The sequence below is a fragment of the Athene cunicularia genome (assembly GCF_003259725.1).
Source record: "Athene cunicularia isolate RWA chromosome 1 unlocalized genomic scaffold, athCun1 chr1_part1, whole genome shotgun sequence".
Taxonomy (NCBI): Eukaryota; Metazoa; Chordata; class Aves; order Strigiformes; family Strigidae; genus Athene; species Athene cunicularia.
Window position 1 is genome coordinate 119,345,169 of NW_020799091.1, and position 21,332 is coordinate 119,366,500.

Below are 21,332 nucleotides of genomic sequence, written 5' to 3' on the forward strand. Positions count from 1 at the left end.
ATTTACAGCGTTGAAAATTGAGGACGTTTTTGCATATTTTGTCCACCTGTCTTTTGATGGCTTAAAATCGACCTGGAGTTCAAAAGGACAAACAGCATTATTATTTTACCTCTTAAGTATCTTCAAAAATGAAATTAATGAGAGGAACATTTTGATGTGATTGTAAACTACAATTACATACTCTAAATTTACTTACTGATTATTATAGTGAAGAACAAACTGGGATAGTGAAGTCTTAGGAAGATTTTTGAGAAGCGTTCTCAGCAAATCTGATTTCACCATCTGCTTTTGTCCTCAGTAGCCATTCATTTCTTCATTTCAGGCTTGAAGAATGTGATTTTTATGTGATACAGTGCAAAGATAATCTTATAATCCAGTATATTTCTTTCAGCTCCTAAAGAAGCAAAACTCACACATTCTGCATCTAAACCTAGACCATCTACCAGACCCAAAAAGCCACGAACTAAACCTGGTAACTAACTTTCGTAGCAAACATTTGTTATAATGTCTCACTTAAGTAGTATACTTTAATTTAAATTTACTCTGTATGAAGCTCAGCACTTAATCATCAGAAAGATGGGGACTGAGGGGAGCTGTACTCTTTGAGGGATATTATTTTTGTACTGAACCAAAAAGCTTTGAAGAAGGCAAGAAAACTTGTAACTTTTACATCCCAAATCACCAAGTTGCATGGCCTGTCCTTGAAACAAATTCTCTTCCTGCTTTTCATTGCAAAATAACAAGTTTTCCAACTTAGTTCTGCATAGGGTCCACAAAATGCAAATTCTCCTGTTTTGCTGATGGTTACAGCACCTTACCTAGAGCCATAGCATTCCTACTGATTCAGTGATCCTTAGTGCATATGTAGACTTACTGAAAGTGTGAAAATAAGAGTGAAATTCTACTCTGGAATTTAGGAAAGGCATATTTTATGATGACAAATGAAATTGCACCTTCACATCAGGGTTGAATTTGGTCTTTGATGTGTGTCAGAGGATGAAAGACACCTAGTATTTTCTGGAGCTGAAGAATAAGTGAATACAGTTACAAAAATATTACCAGTGTTCCATGGTTTATAATGAACTTAGAAAGCTTAAAATTGCATAATTGTACATTGTAAGAATTTATTAATTGATTCTGGAAGAGATCAGGCAATATTATTAAATTCTTTCCAGATTCTCTGTGAATTATTCTTTTGCTCATAAAAATAATTACTCTCTTCAGACCAAGTAATCCCTTGTGCAGCTTGTTAACTAAATGGTATTTATGACTTGGAACTGTCTCAAAATTGTGTGCGTAATTAGTTTTTCATGGTGATTACAGCTCCTACAATATTTTTAGTGTAGGAAATCCAGTGTTGTATTACTAGAATAATTACATTTGTCTTTGCTCTAGATGTCTATATCTGAATATAGATCTAAATCCTGCATGGTCTTTTGAAATGACAGAAGAAAAAGACCAACTGTTGCATAAAACTGTTTTACACCCTTGGACTGCCAAGATCAACACTGTATATTGATGTTTCTGCAATAAATGCCTATAGAAAAAGCTTCTATATAACTACAAAGAAGGTGGCACAATTCTGTATTTGTACACGTGCCTCTTGCTTGTTCTCTTCCTGTTAGTGATTTCACTGATCAATCAGATTGAATACTATGAAACACTTTTTAATCATAATTAAGTTTGTAATGATCTTCCTGTGAGTAGGTATTTGTGAATTTGGCATTTGTTCTGAGGGGACAAATTATTATATTCTTGTTTAGAAATTATTATTTGAGGTATAAAATATTCAGTGCATGGGGATAACCTGTTTTTTTGGATAGGTGGCAAAAGGGTCAAAGAGCAGGATCTCCTCTGTATTCTAGCTTAAATTAAAAACTTGTGTCATAACACTGGTTGTCACCTTTCCTTAACAGTGGATCAAAATAATTAAAAACATGTGCTGAATTCACACTTGATCACTGACTTACTAATGACCTACCTTGGGTCAAACAGAATTCCTGAAAGTTAATTTTGGCTCTCATTCTTAATAAGACTTTTGTACTGGTTTTGGTAAAGTATTTGTCTTTTTGCAGTGGAGTAAAAAATTAAAAAAAAATTTAAAAAGCCAAAAACCAACAACATAGAAACAATGCTCAGTTTTTCCAACAAACCAACTGTACATTCTAGTGAAAGTTTGCAGCTTTGGGGTTTTTTTGGTATTTGGTTAATTAAATCTGTTGCTTGCGTGAAAAAATAGTTCTTGTTGCCAGTGTGGTCATGCCCAACCGTTGTGCTCGCTTGTGTTATTGTTAGTGTCAATCTCTCTATCTAAACATTTCTCCAAGTTCTCCATTTTTCAGTAAATGAAATTATAATGTATTTTCTACCATGCTTCCAACTGCACTGCAACATTTTCTTTCCAGAAATGTGCAAGAACAGCTCTTTATAATGAACCCCTGTTAAGTCCCTGTAGATGCATTATAAATTTACACTCTCTTGTGCCTTTAGTACAAGATGTTAGTTCTTTATATCTGTCCATGCATTTCTACTTGTGTGATATGAGAATTTTGCGAGAACTGCATAACTGTTTTAACAACAAAAAAGCAGAACTTATCTGTGTAGAAGAGTATCTCAATTGCCTAGTATTTATAAATTTCCATAGTCTTAATACAGTACTGAAGTTAAGATAGAGTAATATTAGATAGAATGGTGCATACATGTCGTTGTTCCTTTTACAGTCTTCTCTTCCTTACCCAGGACTGTGAGGGTCCTGGAAGGGCTTCCAAACCTGCATCTTCTGCAGTGTAGTCATAGCAGAGAACCATGCCTTCTCAGCCTATGAAAACTCTGCTTGATAACTTGATGCATGTATTTCTGACTATTTTCTATCCTTTAAAGTCTCAGGTTACCTGGCTGCTCAGTGCATACAACCCAAAAATCTAATAACCCAATAAACTCTTTAATAATAAGCGTAACTTCTATGTCAAAGTTCTCTTATATTGTCTGGGAGTTTTATTCAGATGCTCTGCTTTCAGAAAGGTCAGAGGAAGTGAAAGGCATTTTATTTCCTCCCAATCTTATTCTTCTCTCATCATCACCCTGAGAAATCCATTTTCCAGATCAAGCTTTTCTGTTTATCTAGAAATGTTTACATGAAATATGAGTTATGTATCTATTAATGAACTTTTTTTAAATGGGATCAGAAGAAATCTTTACCAGAGACTTTCAGAATCTCTTTAGGATTGGGAGAAGGATGGCGTTGTTGAATTTCATGTTTGAAAAAACAAAGAAATTAAAAAGTTTAAACAGATCTGCATGACTCATCAGAAAAACATGGTGCAATGAATATATGCAATGAATATATGGCCATAGGTTAGTTCTGGAAGAATGTGCAAAGTACCTAACTTGTAGGTTAGTATGCTTCTTACTAGATTTCTTTGCTTTGATGTATAACAAAGTGTGATGCTTAGATGTGCATATGTTATGCAGTACTCAGTGCTTCAAGGTGTAGAAAAGTGGTCTCCAGTTGTTAAATAGGTAAGAATTGCCTGCTGATCTTTGTCATGTCAGAGCTGTACTTCCACTTGTGACAATTCAGAGAAGAACTCGGCAAACAAAGGGTCCTACTAGTGGATGATTTTTCCATAGTTGCTTCTGTATATTCTCATTCTTCACCTTTTGACCCCAACTAGTACCAGAGCCCTGTGGTTGGGAGCAAAAACTGTGATTGCACTGTCTGGGTTGGAATATTTTTTTTTTTTTTTAAAGAATGGTGCTGTCACTTCACATGAGCCACTTCATGCATTATCATTTTCCATGACATGGCTTTAAAGGGGATTGTCCTGAGGGGAGATTTACCTACCTAGTGAACGTTAGTTTAGAGAAACCATTCCCAGAGAACATAGGAAAACTTCATAACTGCTGTCAGAATTTCTTTCAACTTTTCAGTTCCCAGTAGAGCTTTTTCTTCCAAAACTAAAGTCTTTTTGCATCCAGAATAGCCTGTGACAATGCTAGGCAATTGCTGTGTCCTTTCACAGGATCACAGAATGGTTGAGGTTGCAGGAGACCTCTGGATTTCACCTGGTCCAACCACCTGCTCAGGCAGGGCTAGCTAGAGCAGGTTGCCCAGGACCATGTCCAGACAGGTTTTTTTAATATCTCCAGGAATTGAGACTCCACAACTTATCTGGGCAACCAGTTTACTTAACTGCCCAAATTATTTGTCCTTAAGACATTTTGGAGTATTTTGCTTTCTTAAATTACTTGCAATAATATCAAATACATCAATCATTAACGATAAAAATTGCCAGTAAATAAATAAGGCAAGATTTAAAATTCTGAATATGTTAGTTCCTTTATTCAGACTGAATAAATTAATAAAGCAATAAAATAAATTTATATCTAAACTGTCAGTTTTGGAAGTATTAGGTCTCAGATTTTATTGTATTTAAAAGTTTTAAGGTAATTTCCTCAGAATTAGTGTAACTGTGATTCTTAAAATGTTTGTGAACTTTGACATGACAATTTGTCAGTAAGTCTGAAAATAAAGATTGAAACACATTGTACAATATTCATCAATCATTTTTTCTTTCCTAATTAAAATCTGTATCATGATGAAAGGAGAGCAAGCATAAGGAGGTGTAGGTAATAAAAAATAGGCTGAGAAGAGTCAAAGCAGAGTAAATGTAAAGTTTGAAGGTTTGGATAAGCACAATGGTTATTTAATTATTTTAGTTATATTTAGGAATGAAAATGGACTCCAATTGTAAAGTCTTGCTAATATTAAACAGTAGTACCAACTCTGTCTTTGAAGTTCTTTATAACTGTCAGATTCTTTGGAAGTTTTTTTCCTTTCAAACCTAATTAATTACTCTAGATAGAGGTGGGAAGGTTTTTAACTTGATTATCTACTGTGCTGTAGACCTGTGACTTTGCAGTTATTTACACCTGAAATCTTTTACATCTAACCTTTGCATCACTGTGGAAGAAACTTGGGAAAATTAGTGGAAAAGTTTACCAAAGAAAAAAGATTTCCCTGGAACTGTTTCTTTTCAGTGGTCTACAGCCATAAAGAGAGGAAAAAAAAAATAATCAGAAAAACAGGATGATGAAGCCTCAAGAGCTCCTCTGCCAGTGGTGTTCCTGTAGCATAAATGCACCCTTTATTTTCAAAAAGCAGCAAAAGACCCAGAGGGTAGTTACTGTTGCTTAAGAACATTCAGTAGATTTATTACTTACTCAGTGTTTCCATTTGAATAGTGGGGAGGAGGCGGATTTTAATTGGGAAGCACGAGCAGCTGAGCCATAGCAGGAGTTGGAAAATAGATACAGATGCACCTATATTTCTCTCAAGAAAAATTCTCTTTATTCCAGCAGCAGCCATTCTGGTGTCAGTCACTACTAGGAGCCCCTACACATATGAACGTCCAAAGACTGCAGAGGGTAATGATTATGAGTCATCTTTAGTCATTCTTCTTTTCATTGCTCTGATAATATGTGCAGTTGAAAACAGTTTCCTGTAAGCTTCTTGCTTATTCATATGTGGTCCAAACCCAACAAATGGAAATAGAGTCTTGATGTTTTATTATTTCTCCATGTTTCTAGCATAGAGATAATGTATTCTAAAAGACAGGGTATCACTTCAAAGGTATCTGATTAAAAGCCTCAATTACATTAGAAGAGGAAAGAATAAGAATTACTGTAATAAAGATTTTATGAAATATAGAGATACTATACTTAATCTAAAATCAATCACATTTAGAACTACAAACTGCTAAACAGTTTCTGCAGAAGGGGGAGTTCTTTGTTGCACATAACCAAGCATTGTTTGACCATTCCTCAAATTTATGGAAAATATTGCATCTTTTCAATTAATCCATGGAAACTTGTGTTCAATTTAAGGGGAAAAAAAAAAAAAGTAATTCTAGTTTTAGTGGGGAGGATCGTTTACATAAAGTAATACATGCTAGTTACCTTTTTTTTTGGTATGGGAATAAAGATTTAGTAATATGTTTGTTTTTAATGTAGACTAAGAACAAAGGTATCCTTTGCAGTGAGCCTTGAAATGTTTTATCTAATTCAAAGGAAGTTTTGAATCACTGTTTGCATTTACTGTGCAGATTGTGTTCTGAGAAGCACTTGCAAGATGTTTTCAGAGGTATAGCTTTGTTCTTTAAAACCTGGATGAAGCCAACTACATACATATTTTACTGGACAAGGATGGCTTTAAGTCTGTGCTTAAATGAATTGATTAACCAAAACATATTAATTACATTTAATTAGCAACAAATCACTCAAATTCACTGTTTCCAACTGCAATAAATTATACTTCATAAAGTACTCTTAAAACTCTTGTAATAATCTTGATTTGCCAAGGTGAACATTGGATAACAGTGTTTTCGGAGCATCGTTTCTTAGCTCTCTTTTCTGTGACTTTTGGCTAAGCACTTAGTAGCTAATTTTGCTGCAGACAAACATCAAACTCTTTTATTATTACTTTCTCCAAAGGCTCTGTCTGCTTGTTTTGCCCATATTTCATGCATTAAATCCATAGCAATGTTGGTTGTTTTCTTCTATTTATTTATTTATTTATTTATTTATTTATTTAATTAATTAATTTTTGTTTTGTTTTGTTTTGTTTTCTGTTTATTCATTTATATGGTCTGAAGGTCTTTTCCTGGACTTCTTTTCTTCAACATTGAATGTGAATGTGATTATTCTATGGGACACCATTTACTTTCAGCTTTAATATTGGTTTTACAACCTAGTTTTTTCCAGTATCCAAAATCACAGTCCACACATTTGAAGCCCAAAATATCAGCTAAGACCAAAACACCTCAAGCTAAATCTGATAGGGTGCTTCTTTTGAAATTGTGTACTGTAAGGCTTGCTATTCATGTAGAAAGTAAAAAGGTGAAAAACTTCAACTTTTATTTCTTGGAGGGCAGAGGGAACTTGCTCATTATTCTGGGATACTATTTATACGAAAAAGAAGCCAATTTGCTTCAAAAAACAATTTGCAGACCTAACATTTTCATTTTATTCTTAATCTGAAGGGGTTTTTTTATTTTTTGAAGGCAAGCTGAAAATAGTGATGAGTATTTTATAGAAAAAGATTGTAAATTTGAATTTTGAAGGTAAACAATGAGCTTGGATAATGACAAAGTCATTGCAAACCAGCGATATGTAGTAAGCACATTAGATTTGTAACTAGTTTAAGTTTTCTGTACAGTATCTGGCCATTGTCACAAAAAGAATTTAGTGCTGATTGTTCTGGCATTTTTTTTCTCATTTGCAGCAGTATTAATACTAGGCTGTATTATACTGTGAATGTTAATAGAAGCGTAAGAAATACTGTAATATCAAAAACATCAATTGCAAACAAAGTTTAATAATTTTACTTATTGTAAATCCCATTTTTAAAAGATGTATAAGGAGTTTGGGAGATGAGCATAGGTTATAGAAAAGGTTCTATCTTTAGGTGCACATGTTTGTATGTTATATGTTACTTTAGTTGTTACTGCCTTGAGAGGGGAGACTTTATCAATCAATATTATTTTAATTAATTTTCTGTACTGCCAGGAAATTTTAAATGATGTTTCCATTTCATAATTTAGGATTGTGTTTATTTTTTTCCCCTTTTTTCCCCCAATTTGGCATAGTTTGTGTGGAGGAAAAGGGCATGATGTATTTGTGATCCAAATTGCCAGAGGATATAAGGAGAAAAAACTAAGAGGCTTTATCAAAATAAGGGTTTTTTTAAGATAATTGTATACTTGTACCAATAGAAGCCTTTTAGTCCTCTGCTTGACTGCTCACCTTAGAGGAAAAATTCAAGTGTGTTGTGGTCAGCATGCCACTTTCAAGTAATAGCACTCTTCAGTTTGGGGATACCTGACATTTTTGTATATCAAGAATTACTTGCTGTCTGAGTTAACCTATGTGGTCTCTTCCCTTGCTTGTGCTAGGATTTGCTGATTTGCATTAGCATATTTTTGCTTCCATTGCCGTCAAGTTTGTGCAATTCTATTTTTCTTATTGAACTTGTATTATTAGAAAGTTTAATTGTCCATGGTTTTAAAAAGTAAAAGTTAATTTGAAGACTTGCATTACTGCGGTGTAGTATTAACACCTGCATTTATACTTACCAGGGGAGTAATTTTAAGGTTTTTGGAGTTTGTTCCATACTTACCTTGTCACGCTGTTTCTGTTGCAGTCTTGGAACCTATTACACGTAGAATTGAACCACCAAGGTCAACGATAGGTAATGATATTTCCTTGACAAGCTGTTGTGTTTGCTTTTTTCATCACAGAAAGCATCGCTGAAGTTAATCACCTTATGCCTTAGGACTGTTTCATTAAACTTAATTTTTCTTCTAGGTAATTCTCTTGCTTGGCATTCATGACAGTGGGAAGTATTGCTCTCTTCACAGTTGGAATGTCTTCTTTTTTTAAGAAAATGATGCTGGCAGCTCTGAATCACACTCCTCATAATTATGCTTGTCTGTGCTTGTCCCAGCTTTTTATTTAAAAAAAATAAAACCAGAGCTTCAAAAGTGACTATCACCTAAGTTTCTTTCCTACTTCCTATAAGGATACTTTTTTTTTTTCTCTATTGCAGGTGTGAGGTTTCTTTTTGTGTGTTCAACTTTATATCCGATGCTAATTGCTGTGCAATTTAACCAACTTACTACCCACATTTTCTCTTCCAGCTCCAAAGGAGACTCGACGTATCCCTTCTAAACCTAAAACTTCACCTAAACCTCATATCCCACAAGCCAAAGATGGTAAACTGCTTTGTGTGATTATTTTTAACACAGTTTATATTGGATTGAAACGTATATCTGAGCAGCTGTTTAGTTATCTGAGCCAGTTAAAACATAATGGGGTTCTGTGCTGCTGTGTGTTCAATGGTTTATTTGCAGTTTTCAGGAGCAGTAACATTCACTGGGTATTTTTCATCACGCAGAAGAATAAATCTCTGCTACTTCATGTCAGCAGGATGAGAATATTGCTGTTAAACTCAGATTACAGTGGTAACTAAAGGAAATACCTAGCAATTAAAGTATGATATTATGGCTACTTAGGTGGTACAATACTTTCCCACAGTGCTTTGTATTGGTAGAATAAGTATGTTTTTTCCTCTTTAAGTCACAATTACTTATTTTCATGATGTTATTGTTTTATGCGTAAACAGAAGCCTATAACCCAGCGCAGTTACTGTTTCTTTACAAATATTAGTATTTATTAGCATTAATGATAATTTATGCAATATTCCAGAATACTAGATTTTTATACTATGTCATTAAACCTGAGTGCAGTTAATTCCATGGTAGGCAGAGAAAAAATGACTCTTTGTCCTCTGCTATGCAGCTGGTACCATATCAACAGAAAATTACAAGGCTATCAACTATCAACATATGTTATCTTTTGGTAAATGTGAAAAACTACATGATAATCACTTTACTGAAGATCTTTAAATTGTAGACATGGAGTAATATTTTTGAAATCTGGTGTTAGATATTTTCTCATGTAGAAAACAGATAAAATCCTTGTTGTCTCCTAATTGTTTAACCATGTCAGCTGATTGTAAAACATTGTTTCCAAACTACAACTTAAAATGCAGCTTCTCATAAACTGAGCTTTTACCTCTGTGGCCATTTTTTATTATGGTAGTCTGCTCTTCTCAGAAAATTACTTTGCCACACAAATGTTACAGGTTTGTACTGTTCTGTGTTTAAAAAAAGAATCTATAATATACAGATCTTTTTTAGCAGCATCATACACTTATCTTGTGATTTTTCTTAAAAGTTCCAAAGAAATTTTTTTTTATGGTCACCCATACAGAAGGATTGACACAGATTGGATACCATTTCTATTGAGCCTCTGTTTCTAATGTGGGACATGTGAGAAAATAGCATCAATTTCACATCCTTATGCCCCTTAAACACCCAGTTTTATTTTAGAACTATACTAGTTTAGAGCTGAAGTATATGATTGTGCGGTGCAATACACTGTAATGCTCTTTAATAATATAGCATCCAGAAAACAATCTCTGATTCCAACTGTATATATAAACTGCATTTGAAATAGGCCACCAGGGCTAGAGAACTGTGTCCCTAAAAAGCCATTTTCTGTATAAGGGAGTGATATATATTTGGATATCTCCTTGAAGCCCATACGAGAACTAAGCTCACATTATGTTTCTGCATACACTGCTTTCTCAGAGACTTAATTCAATATAACAGTTTTTATATGAGGCAATATACATAATATATAATTCAAAATGCAGTTACTAGACAAGTCGTACTAATTGTAAGTGGGATTATTCTCTTCAATTTTCATAATAGCTTTTATGTTTTGTTTCTGATGCAGTCCTGGAGTCTATAACACATAGAACTGATTAACTAAAACCAACAATTTTACCTACACCATCACATTTTGCTTTTTTCTCAGTACACCTAGTGTCACAAGTACATCTTCACTGTACTCCACTGCCATAAATTTCTACTATTAAATTCAGACCTTCTGTAAGCTTTTTTGTGATTTTACATTAACAATTCATAATCATCTTGTTTGGTTTTTCTCACACAAAATGTGTTCAGTAAAGTGGATGGAAGCACCACAATCCACCTTCGACTACGTGTCTCTATACTCAGTTTCTGTCATGTGCCGCTTCATCTTTTATACAAGTCCATCTCTACTGGCCTTGCTTCATGTTATCCTGTCACAGAGGTTCTCCATCAGCATTGTTTCTTTGTGAACCAGACATTCATACTTCTCCATTACTCATACAAGATCTTTGTGTTTCCAGAGGGTCCCAAAAGCATGTGTTCTTTTTTAATATTGTGTCTTCTGTCAGTCTCAGTTCTTGAAAGATTTTAATAGTTGCCTTTTTTTTTTTTCTTTTTCCAGTTCCAAAAGAAACACCACGTGTTCCCTCCAAACCTAGAGCATCACCAAGCTCAGAGGTGCCACAAACCAAACATGGTAAGTACGTTTATTTACCTTATCATACTGATACATGTGTCTTATGAATTCTACTGTGATCAGTAGTGCTTCAGATTTATATGTACCCCTTGTGCGTATATGTTGGAGCCTTTCTTGAGGAATAAAATCCAGTATTACATGTCATGGCATGTGGGAATAATAAGTAGCCTGGTTAAGTTTAAATCTTCAGTTCTTTTTTACATTTTAAGTAACTGCAACAGTAGGCATTTTTGTGCAGTTGACTGTGAAAATAGGTCTTTTCTGTGTGCATTTGCTTGGGAAAAGTAGACATGAAAAGGAGGGATGTGATTGCAAAGAGGAAGGGTTTTTTTCTGTATTTCTCAAATTGTATACTTGTTTCTTCTTTTCCAAGCACAATAATTCCTTTATACTTTTCACTTTTGCACAGCCCTTATGTTGTTCAGAGATTTAAGATTGTGTTACGCTTTCTATAATGTTTACACAGCTTGGTATAGAGCAATATGCAACCCTGGGCTAATTAAGGGTGGAGGAAGAAAGGTATACAACTCACACCAGCAATTGTGTGAGGCACTGTAGTGAGTTGACTCCAGCCAGCAACTAAATACCCACTAGCCACTTGCTGATTCCACCCAGTAGTGGAATCAGAAGAGCAAAATGGAGGCAAACCCCCCATAGTTCAAGATAAAGACAGTTTAACAAGTGAAGGAAAAGAACAGGGGGGGAAAAAAACAAATGATACAAAGGCAACCACTCTCCACATCCCACCACAGACTGATGCCAGTATAGGATCAATAGGTCCTTTGGAAAGACTACCTCCCAGTTTTGTTGCTAAGTATGATGTATGACCCCTTCGGTCAGTGACTAGCTGGGGTGCACAGAGCTCTGCCTGGGAATGGATGAGCATCTGACTGAGAGTTTATGGGTCAGGATTAAAGGAAAGGCAGGGACAGTATAGTGAGGGTCTGCTACAGGCCATCTGACCAGGAAGACCAAGTGGAGTAGGCCCTCTGTAGACTCGAGCAGCCTCATGTTCACAAGCTCTGGTCCTCATGGGGGACTTCAACCAGCCCGGTATCTGTTGGAGGGGCATCACTGCAGCACGTAAGCAACACAGGAGGTTCATGGAGTGCATTGATGATAACTTTCTTCTCCAAGTGATAAAGGAGCCAACGAGGAGAGGTGCTGTGGTGGACCTTGTTCTCACCAACAAGGAGGGTCTGGTAGAGTACGAAGCTCAGGGGCAGCCTTGGCTGAAGTGACCATGAAATGATGGAGTTCAAGATCCTTAGAGCAGTGAGGAGGTCACACAGCAAGCTTGCTACTCGATTTCAGGAGAGCAGACTTTGTCCTCATCAGGGATCTGCTGGCAGAGTAGCATGGGATAAAGTTCTAGAGGGAAGAGCAGTGAAAGCAAACTGGTTAATATTCAAGGATTTCCCCCTCCAAGCTCAGGAGAGATGCATCCCAACAAAGAAGTCCTGTAAGAACGCCAGGCCTGCATGGATGAACAAGGAGCTCCTGGACAAGCTCAAACACAAAACAAGTAAGCCTACAGAGGGTGGAAGCAAGGACATATAGCCTGGGAAGAATACAGAGAAACTGTCTGAGCGTCCAGGGATCAGGTTAGGAAGGGCAAAGTCCTGATAGAATTATATCTGGCCAGGAATGTCAAGAGCAACAAAAAAAGCTTTTATAGGTATGTCAGTGATAAAAAGAAGACTAAGGAAAATGTGGGCCCTCTCCAGAAGGAAACAGGAGACCTCATTACCCAGGATATGGAAAAGGCTGAGATACTCAATGCCTTTTTTGCCTCAGTCTTCACCAGCAAGGGCTCCAGCCACACTGCCCAAGTCGAGAAGACAAAGACAGGGACTGAGAGAATGAAGAACTGCCTACTGTAGGAGATCAGGTTTGAGACCATCTAAGGAGCTGAAAGGTGCACAAGTCCATGGGACCTGATGAGATGCATCTCTGGGTCCTGAGGGAACTGGTGGATGAAGTGGCTCAGCCACTATCTATCCTATTTGAGAAGCTGTGGTAGTCTGGTGACATTCTCACTGACTGGAAAAGAGGAAACATGAGCCCCATTTTTAAAAAGGGAAAAAAAGAAGACCCAGGGAAGTACAGGCCAATCAGTCTTGCATCTGTACCTGACAAGATCCCCCTGGGAACTGTGCTAGGGCACGTGGAAAATAAGGAGGTGATTGGTGACAGCCAACATGGCTTCACTAAAGGGCAAATCATGCCTGACAGATTTGGTAGCCTTCTATTATGGGGTTAGAGTGTTGACAGATAAGGAAAGAGCAACTGTTGTCATCTACCTGGACTTGTGCAAAGCTTTTGACACTGTCCCACACAACATCCTTGTCTCTAAACTGGAGAGACATGGATTTGATGGATGGACCACTCGATGGATAAAGAATTGGCTGGATGGTCACACTCAGAGAGTTGTAGTAAACGGCTCAATGTCCAAGTGGAGAGCAGCGACAAGTGCTGTTCCTTCAGACCGGTGATGTTTAACATGTTGATGACATGGACAGTGGGATCGAGGCACCCTCATCATCTTTGCCAACAACTCCAAGCTGTGTGGTGTAGTCAACATGCTGGAGGGAAGGGATATGCCATTCAGGCTGGAGAGGTGGGGCTGTGCAAACCTCATGGGGTTCAACAAGGCCAAGGGCAAGGTCCTGCACATGGGTTGGGGCAATCCCAAGCACAAATACAGGCTGGGCCGTGAGTGGACTGAGAGGAGCCCCAGAGAGAAGGACTTGGGGTGTTGGTGGATGGAAAGCTGACTATGAGCCAGCAATGTGCACTCGCAGCCCAGAAAGCCAACCATATCCTGGGCTGCATCCAGAGCAGTGTGGCCAGCAGGGCGAGGGAGGGGATTGTCCTCCTACTCTGCTCTTGTGAGATCCCACCTGTAGTGCTGTGTCCAGATCTGGGGGCACCAATATCAGAAGGACATGGACATGCTCAGGTGGGTCCAGAGGAGGTCACAAAGATGATCAGGGGCTGGAGCAGCCCCCTGTGAGGACAGGCTGAGAGAGTTGGAGGTGTTCAGCTGGAGAAGAGAAGGCTCCAGGGAGACCTTAGAGGGCCTTCCAGTACTTAAAGGGGGCTACAGGAAAGGTGGGGAGGTACTCCTGATCAGTGAGTGTAATGCTAGGACGAGGGGTTAACAGTTTTAAACTGACAGAGGGTAGATTTAGCTTGGAGTTAAGGGAGAAATTCTTTCCTGTGAGGGTGATGAGACAGTGGCAGAGGTTGCCCAGAGCAGCTGTGGCTGCCCCCTCCCTGGCAGTGTTCCAGGCCAGGCTGGACGGGGCTTTGGGCAACCTGGGCTAGTGCAAGGTGTCCCTGCCCATGGCAGGGGGGTGGAGCTAGATGGTCTTTAAGGTTCCTTCCAACCCAAACCATTATATGATTCTGTGATGATTCTACAAATTTGGTTCAGCTGTCCCAGCTGTATCCCCTCCCAGCATCTTACCCACTCCCAGACTACTTGCTTGGGAGGCAGAGTGAAAAACAAAGTCATCCTTGATGCTGTAACAAGCACTATTCAGCAATAGCTAAAATACTGTGTGTTGTCAAGACTTCACAAATCTAAAGCAGATTGCAACAGGGAGTGCTATGAGGAGCATAAACTCCATCCCAGTCAGATCCAGTACAGGTATCCAAGATATATGCAGTATTAGATGGTGTCGCTGGATAAATGGGCAGGAAGATGATAACTAAGGTTCCTTTTTCCCCCAGTAAGTCTGTGCCTATTGTTTGATTCAAAACCTTGAAATAAGTCAGGAATGTGTACAATGTTGAAGGTGAAAAATCACCTAGAATTTCTTTGCGGCTTGTTACAAAAGCTTCAGATATATATCTGGGCTCTGTTCTGTGTTAGAGCTATTGCCTTGAACTGGAGATGATTCTGAGTGGTGTAATACTCTGATATGTACTGAGTTTCAAGGAGGAGTGACCTTCTGTCATTGGCTGTAGCAGGGGTGGTATGATCTTTGTGGAGTTAGATTGTAATGTTTTGATTGTTGTTGTACTTGGTTTTGTTTTTATCATGCCAGTGCAGTTCTGGAACCAATTACATTTAGAACTGAGAAACCAAAGTCAACAGTAGATAATGATACCTTCTTACTTTGAATAGTCATGTTGCCTTTCCTCTTCAACACAAATCATTAAGAGCAGACCTGCAAAAACTTGTCACCTTTCTTTGTATGTGCCTTAATTTGCGTCATGATTCTCTGTCTCTTTACTTATTTTCTACAAAATAATTGAGGAGGATCCTTGTTGTTATGCACATGTGGCAGAGGGCAGATCAGAACAAGATCCTAACTTACGTGTCCTCAGTCATACTGTAGAGGTGGCACTGTTCTAGTTATATGGTTTGGGTGAGCAGAGATGCATGGTGCAAGTGTTCTTTCTCTGCTTCCCTTCCTCTCCAGTTTCACTAAATGAAATTCAGTCCTTCATAGAGATCTGAAATATAATTGTTTTACTCAAACCTTATTTCCACAGTCAGAACAGAATCACTTCATTGATCTTTGGGTCATGTGATTCCTTGAGATAGATCCATTTGACTAAGCATTTTTATAATTTGAATTTGGTACTGCACATCATTCCAGTACAACCTCCATTACAGATCAGCAGTGTCTTTGTATTTGAAGATATTTATTTTGGTTTTTTCTTATTTTATTTTTTTAAGTCCTCTTAAATAGAACCAGTAATTCTGTCACATGCTGAGTTGATGATGTCACAAAAGTTTATTTATTTTCTCTATAACCTTCTCTTTTGCATCACTTCCATAGAATATCTTTAGTTCAAATCTTTTCTCTGTTTTCGCTGACTGTTATGGGTGGTAGTGGACACTGATACCTCAGAAAATATTTGTACAGTATAACCCTGTTTCTTTCTTTCAGCTCCTAAAGATACACGTCTTGGGCCTTCCAAACCTAAAACATCACCCAGCCCACATGTTCTTCCAACTAGAGCAAGTAAGCTTACTGGTTTTTTGCCTTTTAGTGCATGAAAGTTTTATCACTTTGAAGACTGTCAAAATTTATGAGTTCTTTGAAGATACACAGATATTTATTGAATAAGCTGTGTTTTATTGTCATAATCAATTTCTACTATATAACTGTCATGGAACAAGATAATCAGCTAGATATTTTTACATGTCAGTAACATATAATGGTAGGGATGTGGGTGCTAACACTCATCTTGAGCCCTTGCACATAGGAAAATTTGTGTCTTAATTTCCATGGAATGTGACAGAGGTATTTTTATTTTCTAGTTATCATTTACAAGTGTAAAATTACAGTATTTTTCTGTTCCCAAAATTTTGGAAATAGTTCCATCCATTTAAAAATTAGTGGTAAGTAAGTTTCCATGTTTCTTCTGCTTTGACTGCTTTGCTGGAGATTTTTTTTTCTTTTTTTAAATGCAAAGTTGATTTAAATGAGCAGCAGATTTTTTGAATATGAAACACTTGAGAAGCACAACTAGGGAAACTGTTGGAAATGGCTGAGGGAACTGGGATTATTTAGTCTGGAGAAGAGGAGGCTGAGGGGAGAAGCTCATCGCCCTCTACAGCTACCTGAAAGGAGGGTGCAGAGAGCTGGGGATGAGTCTCTTTAACCAAGTAACAAGCGATAGGACAAGAGGTAATGGCCTCAGGTTGCACCAGGGAAGGTTTAGACTGGATATTATGAAGTATTTCCTTACAGAACAGGTTGTTAGGTGTTGGAATGGGCTGCCTAGGGCAGTGGTGGAGTCCCCATCCCTGGAGGGATTTAAGAGTCATGTTGAAATGTTCTGAGGGGTACAAAGGAGCCCATATGCTGACCAGACCCATACCATAGGGAGGTCTGCTGCCTCCCTGGGGCTTGGGTTAGAGATATTAAAGGGAAGGTCACTGCTCTGGTGCAGCACTCTGATTACTACCCTTTGTTGGTTTTCCAGTCAGGTAATGATAAGGTGGCAGAGAGAAGTCTACAGACACTCAAAAAGAACTTCAAAGTGCTGGGGTGGCTATTTGAAGGTTCAGGAGCTCAGGTCGTGTTTTCATCAGTCTCTCAAGTGGAAGGGAAAACCAGTGATAGAGGGTGGAAAACACACCTGATTAACATGTGACTTAGAGACTGGGGCCACTGTCGGAATTTTGGATTCTTCCATCATGGTGAGGTTTATAAGGCACTTAGTCTGCTGGTAAAAAATGAGACAGGTGGGATGCAGCTGTCCCAGAGCGGGAAAAGATTTCTGGGGCAGGAGTTAGCAGGGCTTATTGACAGAGCTTTAAACTAGATATGAGAGGGGAGGGGGTGATAACTGGGCCTGTTAGGAATAAGCTCAAGGGAAACATGACATAGCTTGAAGGAGGGCTCTCCATATGCCATTTCATTTGAAAGAAGGGAAAGATGTTTAGAAACCGTGGAGGCACCTGAGAAGGGTCTGGTAGGAAATGGAGCCCACACTCACAAAAAGGTGTTGGATTCACTAACTCATCTCAAGTGCATCTATACCAATGCATGCAGTATAAGCAACAAACAGGGGGAGCTTGAGGCCACGATGCAGCATGAGAACTATGACATAGTAGCTATAACAGAAACGTGGTGGGATGCCTCACATGACTGGAGTGCTGCAGTCAATGGCTACAAGCTCTTCAGGAGGGATAGACAGGGAAGGAGAAGTGGTGGAGTGGGCCTGTATATGAGAGAATGCTATGAGAGCTCAGAAATCAAGTGATAACAGGGTTGAGAGTGTTTGCATTATGTTAAAGACCAATAAAGCAGATCTTGCTGTGGGAGTCTGCTGTAGATCCCCAACCAAAGCAGTGAGGTAGATGAAGCCTTCTGTAAACAGTTGGGAGAAATCTTGTGGTCACTTGCCGTTGTTCTTGTGGGGGACTTTAACCTCCCGGGTATCTGCTGGGATCACAACACAGCAGAGAGGGAACAATCCATGAGGTTCCTGGAATGTGTGGAGGATAAGTTCCTCACACAGCTGATGAGTGAGCCGACCAGGGAAGGTGCCCTCTTGGACCTGCTTCTTGTGAACAGGGAAGAGCTTGTGGGGGAGGTTGGAGGCTGTCTAGGGTGCAGTGATCATGAGATGGTCGAGTTTTTGATCCTTGGAGAGACACAGAGAGGGGTTAGTAAAACTGCCACCTTAGACTTCCGGAGGGCTAACTTTGACCTGTTCAAAAGACTGATTAACAAAATCCATTGAAGGAAATGGGAGACCAGGAAGGCTGGAAACACTTCAAGAGTGAAGTCTTAAAGGCAGAGGAGCAGGCTGTTCCTGTGTGCTGAAAAAACAAGCAGGTGGGGAAGGAGACCGGCCTGGCTAAACAGGGACCGTTGACTGGATCTCAAGAACAAAAGGTGCCTTTGGAAGAGGGGGCAGGTCTCTCATGAAGACTATAAAGTTGTAGTGAAGTTATACAGGGAGAGCATTAGGAGAGCCAAAGCGCTACTAGAGCTCAACTTGGCTATAGCTGCTAAGGATAATAAAAAATGTTTCTATAAATTCATTAACAGCAAAAGTAGGATTAGGGAAAATCTGCCTCCTTTATTGGATGCAAAGGGAAGCATGGTAACTGAGGCTGAGGAAAAGGCTGAGGTGCTCAACGCCTACTTTGCCTCAGTCTGTAGCAGTGCAACTGGCTGTTCCCTGGACACCCAGCCTCAGGAGCTGGGAGATGGGGAGGGGGAGCAGACTGAGGTCAGCACAGTTGAAGAGGAGGTGGTCAGAGACCTGCTGCACCACTCGGGTGCACACAGGTCTGTGGGACCGGATGGGTTATACCCAAGGGTGCTGAGGGAATCGGCAGATGTGCTCGCCAAGCCACTGTCCATGATTTACCTGAAATCATGGCTAACTGGGCAGTTCCCGTTGAACTGGAGGGCGACAAATGTGACACCCATCTACAGGAAAGGCAGAAAGGAGGGTCCGGGAAACTATAGACCTGTCAGTCTGACCTCGGTGCCAGGGAAGGTCATGGAGCAGGTCATCTTGGGTGCCATTAAAAGCCATATAATGGACAACCAGGGGATCAGGCCCAGTCAGCATGGGTTTATGAAAGGCAGGTTCTGACTGGCAAACCTGATCTCCTTCTATGACAGAATGACCCGACTGTTGGAGGAGGGAAAAGCTGTCGATATTACCTACCTGGATTTTCAAAAATCATTCAACACAGTTCCCCATAGTATTCTCGTAGAAAAACTGGCTGCTCATAGCCTGGATGAGCATATGGTCTGCTGGATCAAGCACTGGCTGGGTGGACGATCCCAGAGAGTGGTGGTGAATGGAGCTAAGTCCAGCTGGCAGCTGGTCACAAGTGGTGTTCCTCGGGGCTTGGTGTTCGGACCATTTCTGTTTAACTTCTTTATTGATGATCTTGATAAGGACGTAGAGTGTATTATCAGTAAATTCGCAGATGACACCAAGTTAAGCAGGAGTGTCGGTCTGCATGAGGACAGGAAGGAGCTACAGAGAGACTTGGATAGATTGGATCGGTGGCCAATGTCAACAGGATGAGCTTCAACAAGGCCAAGTGCCAGGTCCTGCTCTTGGGCCACAACAACCCCCTGCATGGCTACAGGCTTGGGGAGGAGTGGCTGGAGCTGTCTGGGAGAGAAGGATCTGGGGGTTCTCATTGACAAGCAGCTGAACAGGAGCCGGCAGTGTGCCCGGGTGGCCAAGAAATCCAAGAGCATCCTGGCTTGTATCAGCAATAGTGTGACCAGCAGAAGCAGGGAGGTGACAGTCCCCCTGTGCTCTGCACTGGGGAGGCCACATCTGGAGTGTTGTGTCCAGTTTTGGCACCTCAATACGAGAGAGATCTCGAGGGGCTGGAGCGAGGGCAGAGGAGGGCAACGAGGCTGGGAAAGCACCTGGAGAACAAATCCTATGAGGAGCCATTGAAGGAGCTGGGGCTGTTCAGTGTGAGGAGGAGAAGGCTGAGGGGAGACCTCATCACTCTCTACAGCTCCCTGAAAGGACATTGCAGAGAGGCTGGTGCTGGTCTCTTCTCACAGGGGATTAGTGACAGAACAAGGGGGAACAGCTTTAAACTGCAACAGGGGAGGGTCAGACTGGATATTAGGAAAAAAAATTTCACAGGAAGAGTGGTCAGAGAGTGGAATAGGCTGCCCAGGGAGGTGGTGGTGTCCCCATCCCTGGATGTGGGTCGTTTGGATGAGATGCTGGGGGATGTGGTGTAGGGGAGAACTTTGTAGAGTAGGGCTGATGGTTGGACTCAATGATTTCAAATGTCTTTTCCAACCTGAATGATTCTATGATTCTATGACATAGCGCTGAGGGATATGGTGTAGTTGGGAACTGCCAGTGTTAGGTTAATGGTTGGACTGGATGATCTTCAAGGTCTTTTCCAACCTAGATGATTCTGTGATCCTGTAACTACAGCAGTTTATTCTGTAGAAAGCTCTATTTGATAGAGCTGAGAGGAGTAGAGAATTAATCCAATACTGCACTTAACAGTTGCTTTGTCTTTTCTCTCTGCACCAGCATAATATTGGTTGCATTGATGGGAGATCTCTTTGTGATTATTTTCAAATGGAAGTGCTTCCTCAAAAATTTGTTTGCAGGAAATGAATCTCCTATCAGGAAAATCAAAAGATTTATGTTGAATCATAATCCTCAGTAAAATGTTCAAAACTTTGCTGATCTTCACAGGTCCAAAAGAAAGTCGGCGAGTCTCTTCCAAGCCCAGAGCATCACCAAGTCCAGATGTACCACACACAAAACCTGGTAAGTACGTTGTTTTGTGTGTATTCAAGGTTTCTTTTGGGTTGTTTTTCCTCAATGAATCAAGTGTTAATAAACATCTCTTTGTATTACAAACAAATAGATTTTCTGATGATCATTAAATATGTGTTTAAAGATAGAGCTGGTTTGTATTTTTAATGACTGAGTTTTGATGAGTTGTTTATGCTTTTCAGTCTCATGACAGCTGTCACTGATAAATAATCTACATAGCAGAGTAGACAGCATACAAACATGATAAGAGTGTTCTGGAAGAAACTGCATCTTTTCTGCGCCTATCAAAAGATGCTTAGAGGAAAACATATTTAAGGGCCTTCATGTATGACTCTAAATATCTGTGACTCAAGCCACTCATATGTTTGTGTGCTCTGTAATGGAATTTGACCCTTAAAATTATACTTAATAGTGATTTACATACTAGTGAACTGTCAAACCTCTGTAAGTCCTGATGGTTCTGAAAGCATCAGTTAAACCTTCCTTTTGAGTGAGTGTATATTCACTAATTCCACCAATAGTTAAAAAAAAATATAAAATTAAAAAATTAATAAAAAAAAAAAAAAAAAAAAAAAAAAAAAAAAAAAAAA

The 21,332-nt window shown here is 39.4% G+C and overlaps 1 protein-coding gene across 1 annotated transcript in view; it reads left to right on the forward strand.

Annotated features, from left to right (window-relative positions):
- Positions 1 to 21,332, forward strand: part of ABI3BP (ABI family member 3 binding protein) — a 171,848-nt gene that overhangs the window by 101,690 nt on the left and 48,826 nt on the right. The window contains exons 25-32 of the mRNA XM_026841045.1: positions 392 to 472; positions 5,359 to 5,427; positions 8,201 to 8,248; positions 8,697 to 8,771; positions 10,900 to 10,974; positions 15,035 to 15,082; positions 15,882 to 15,956; positions 20,659 to 20,733. Coding sequence (XP_026696846.1) covers positions 392 to 472; positions 5,359 to 5,427; positions 8,201 to 8,248; positions 8,697 to 8,771; positions 10,900 to 10,974; positions 15,035 to 15,082; positions 15,882 to 15,956; positions 20,659 to 20,733 — 546 coding nt within the window. The remainder of the gene's footprint in view (positions 1 to 391; positions 473 to 5,358; positions 5,428 to 8,200; positions 8,249 to 8,696; positions 8,772 to 10,899; positions 10,975 to 15,034; positions 15,083 to 15,881; positions 15,957 to 20,658; positions 20,734 to 21,332) is intronic.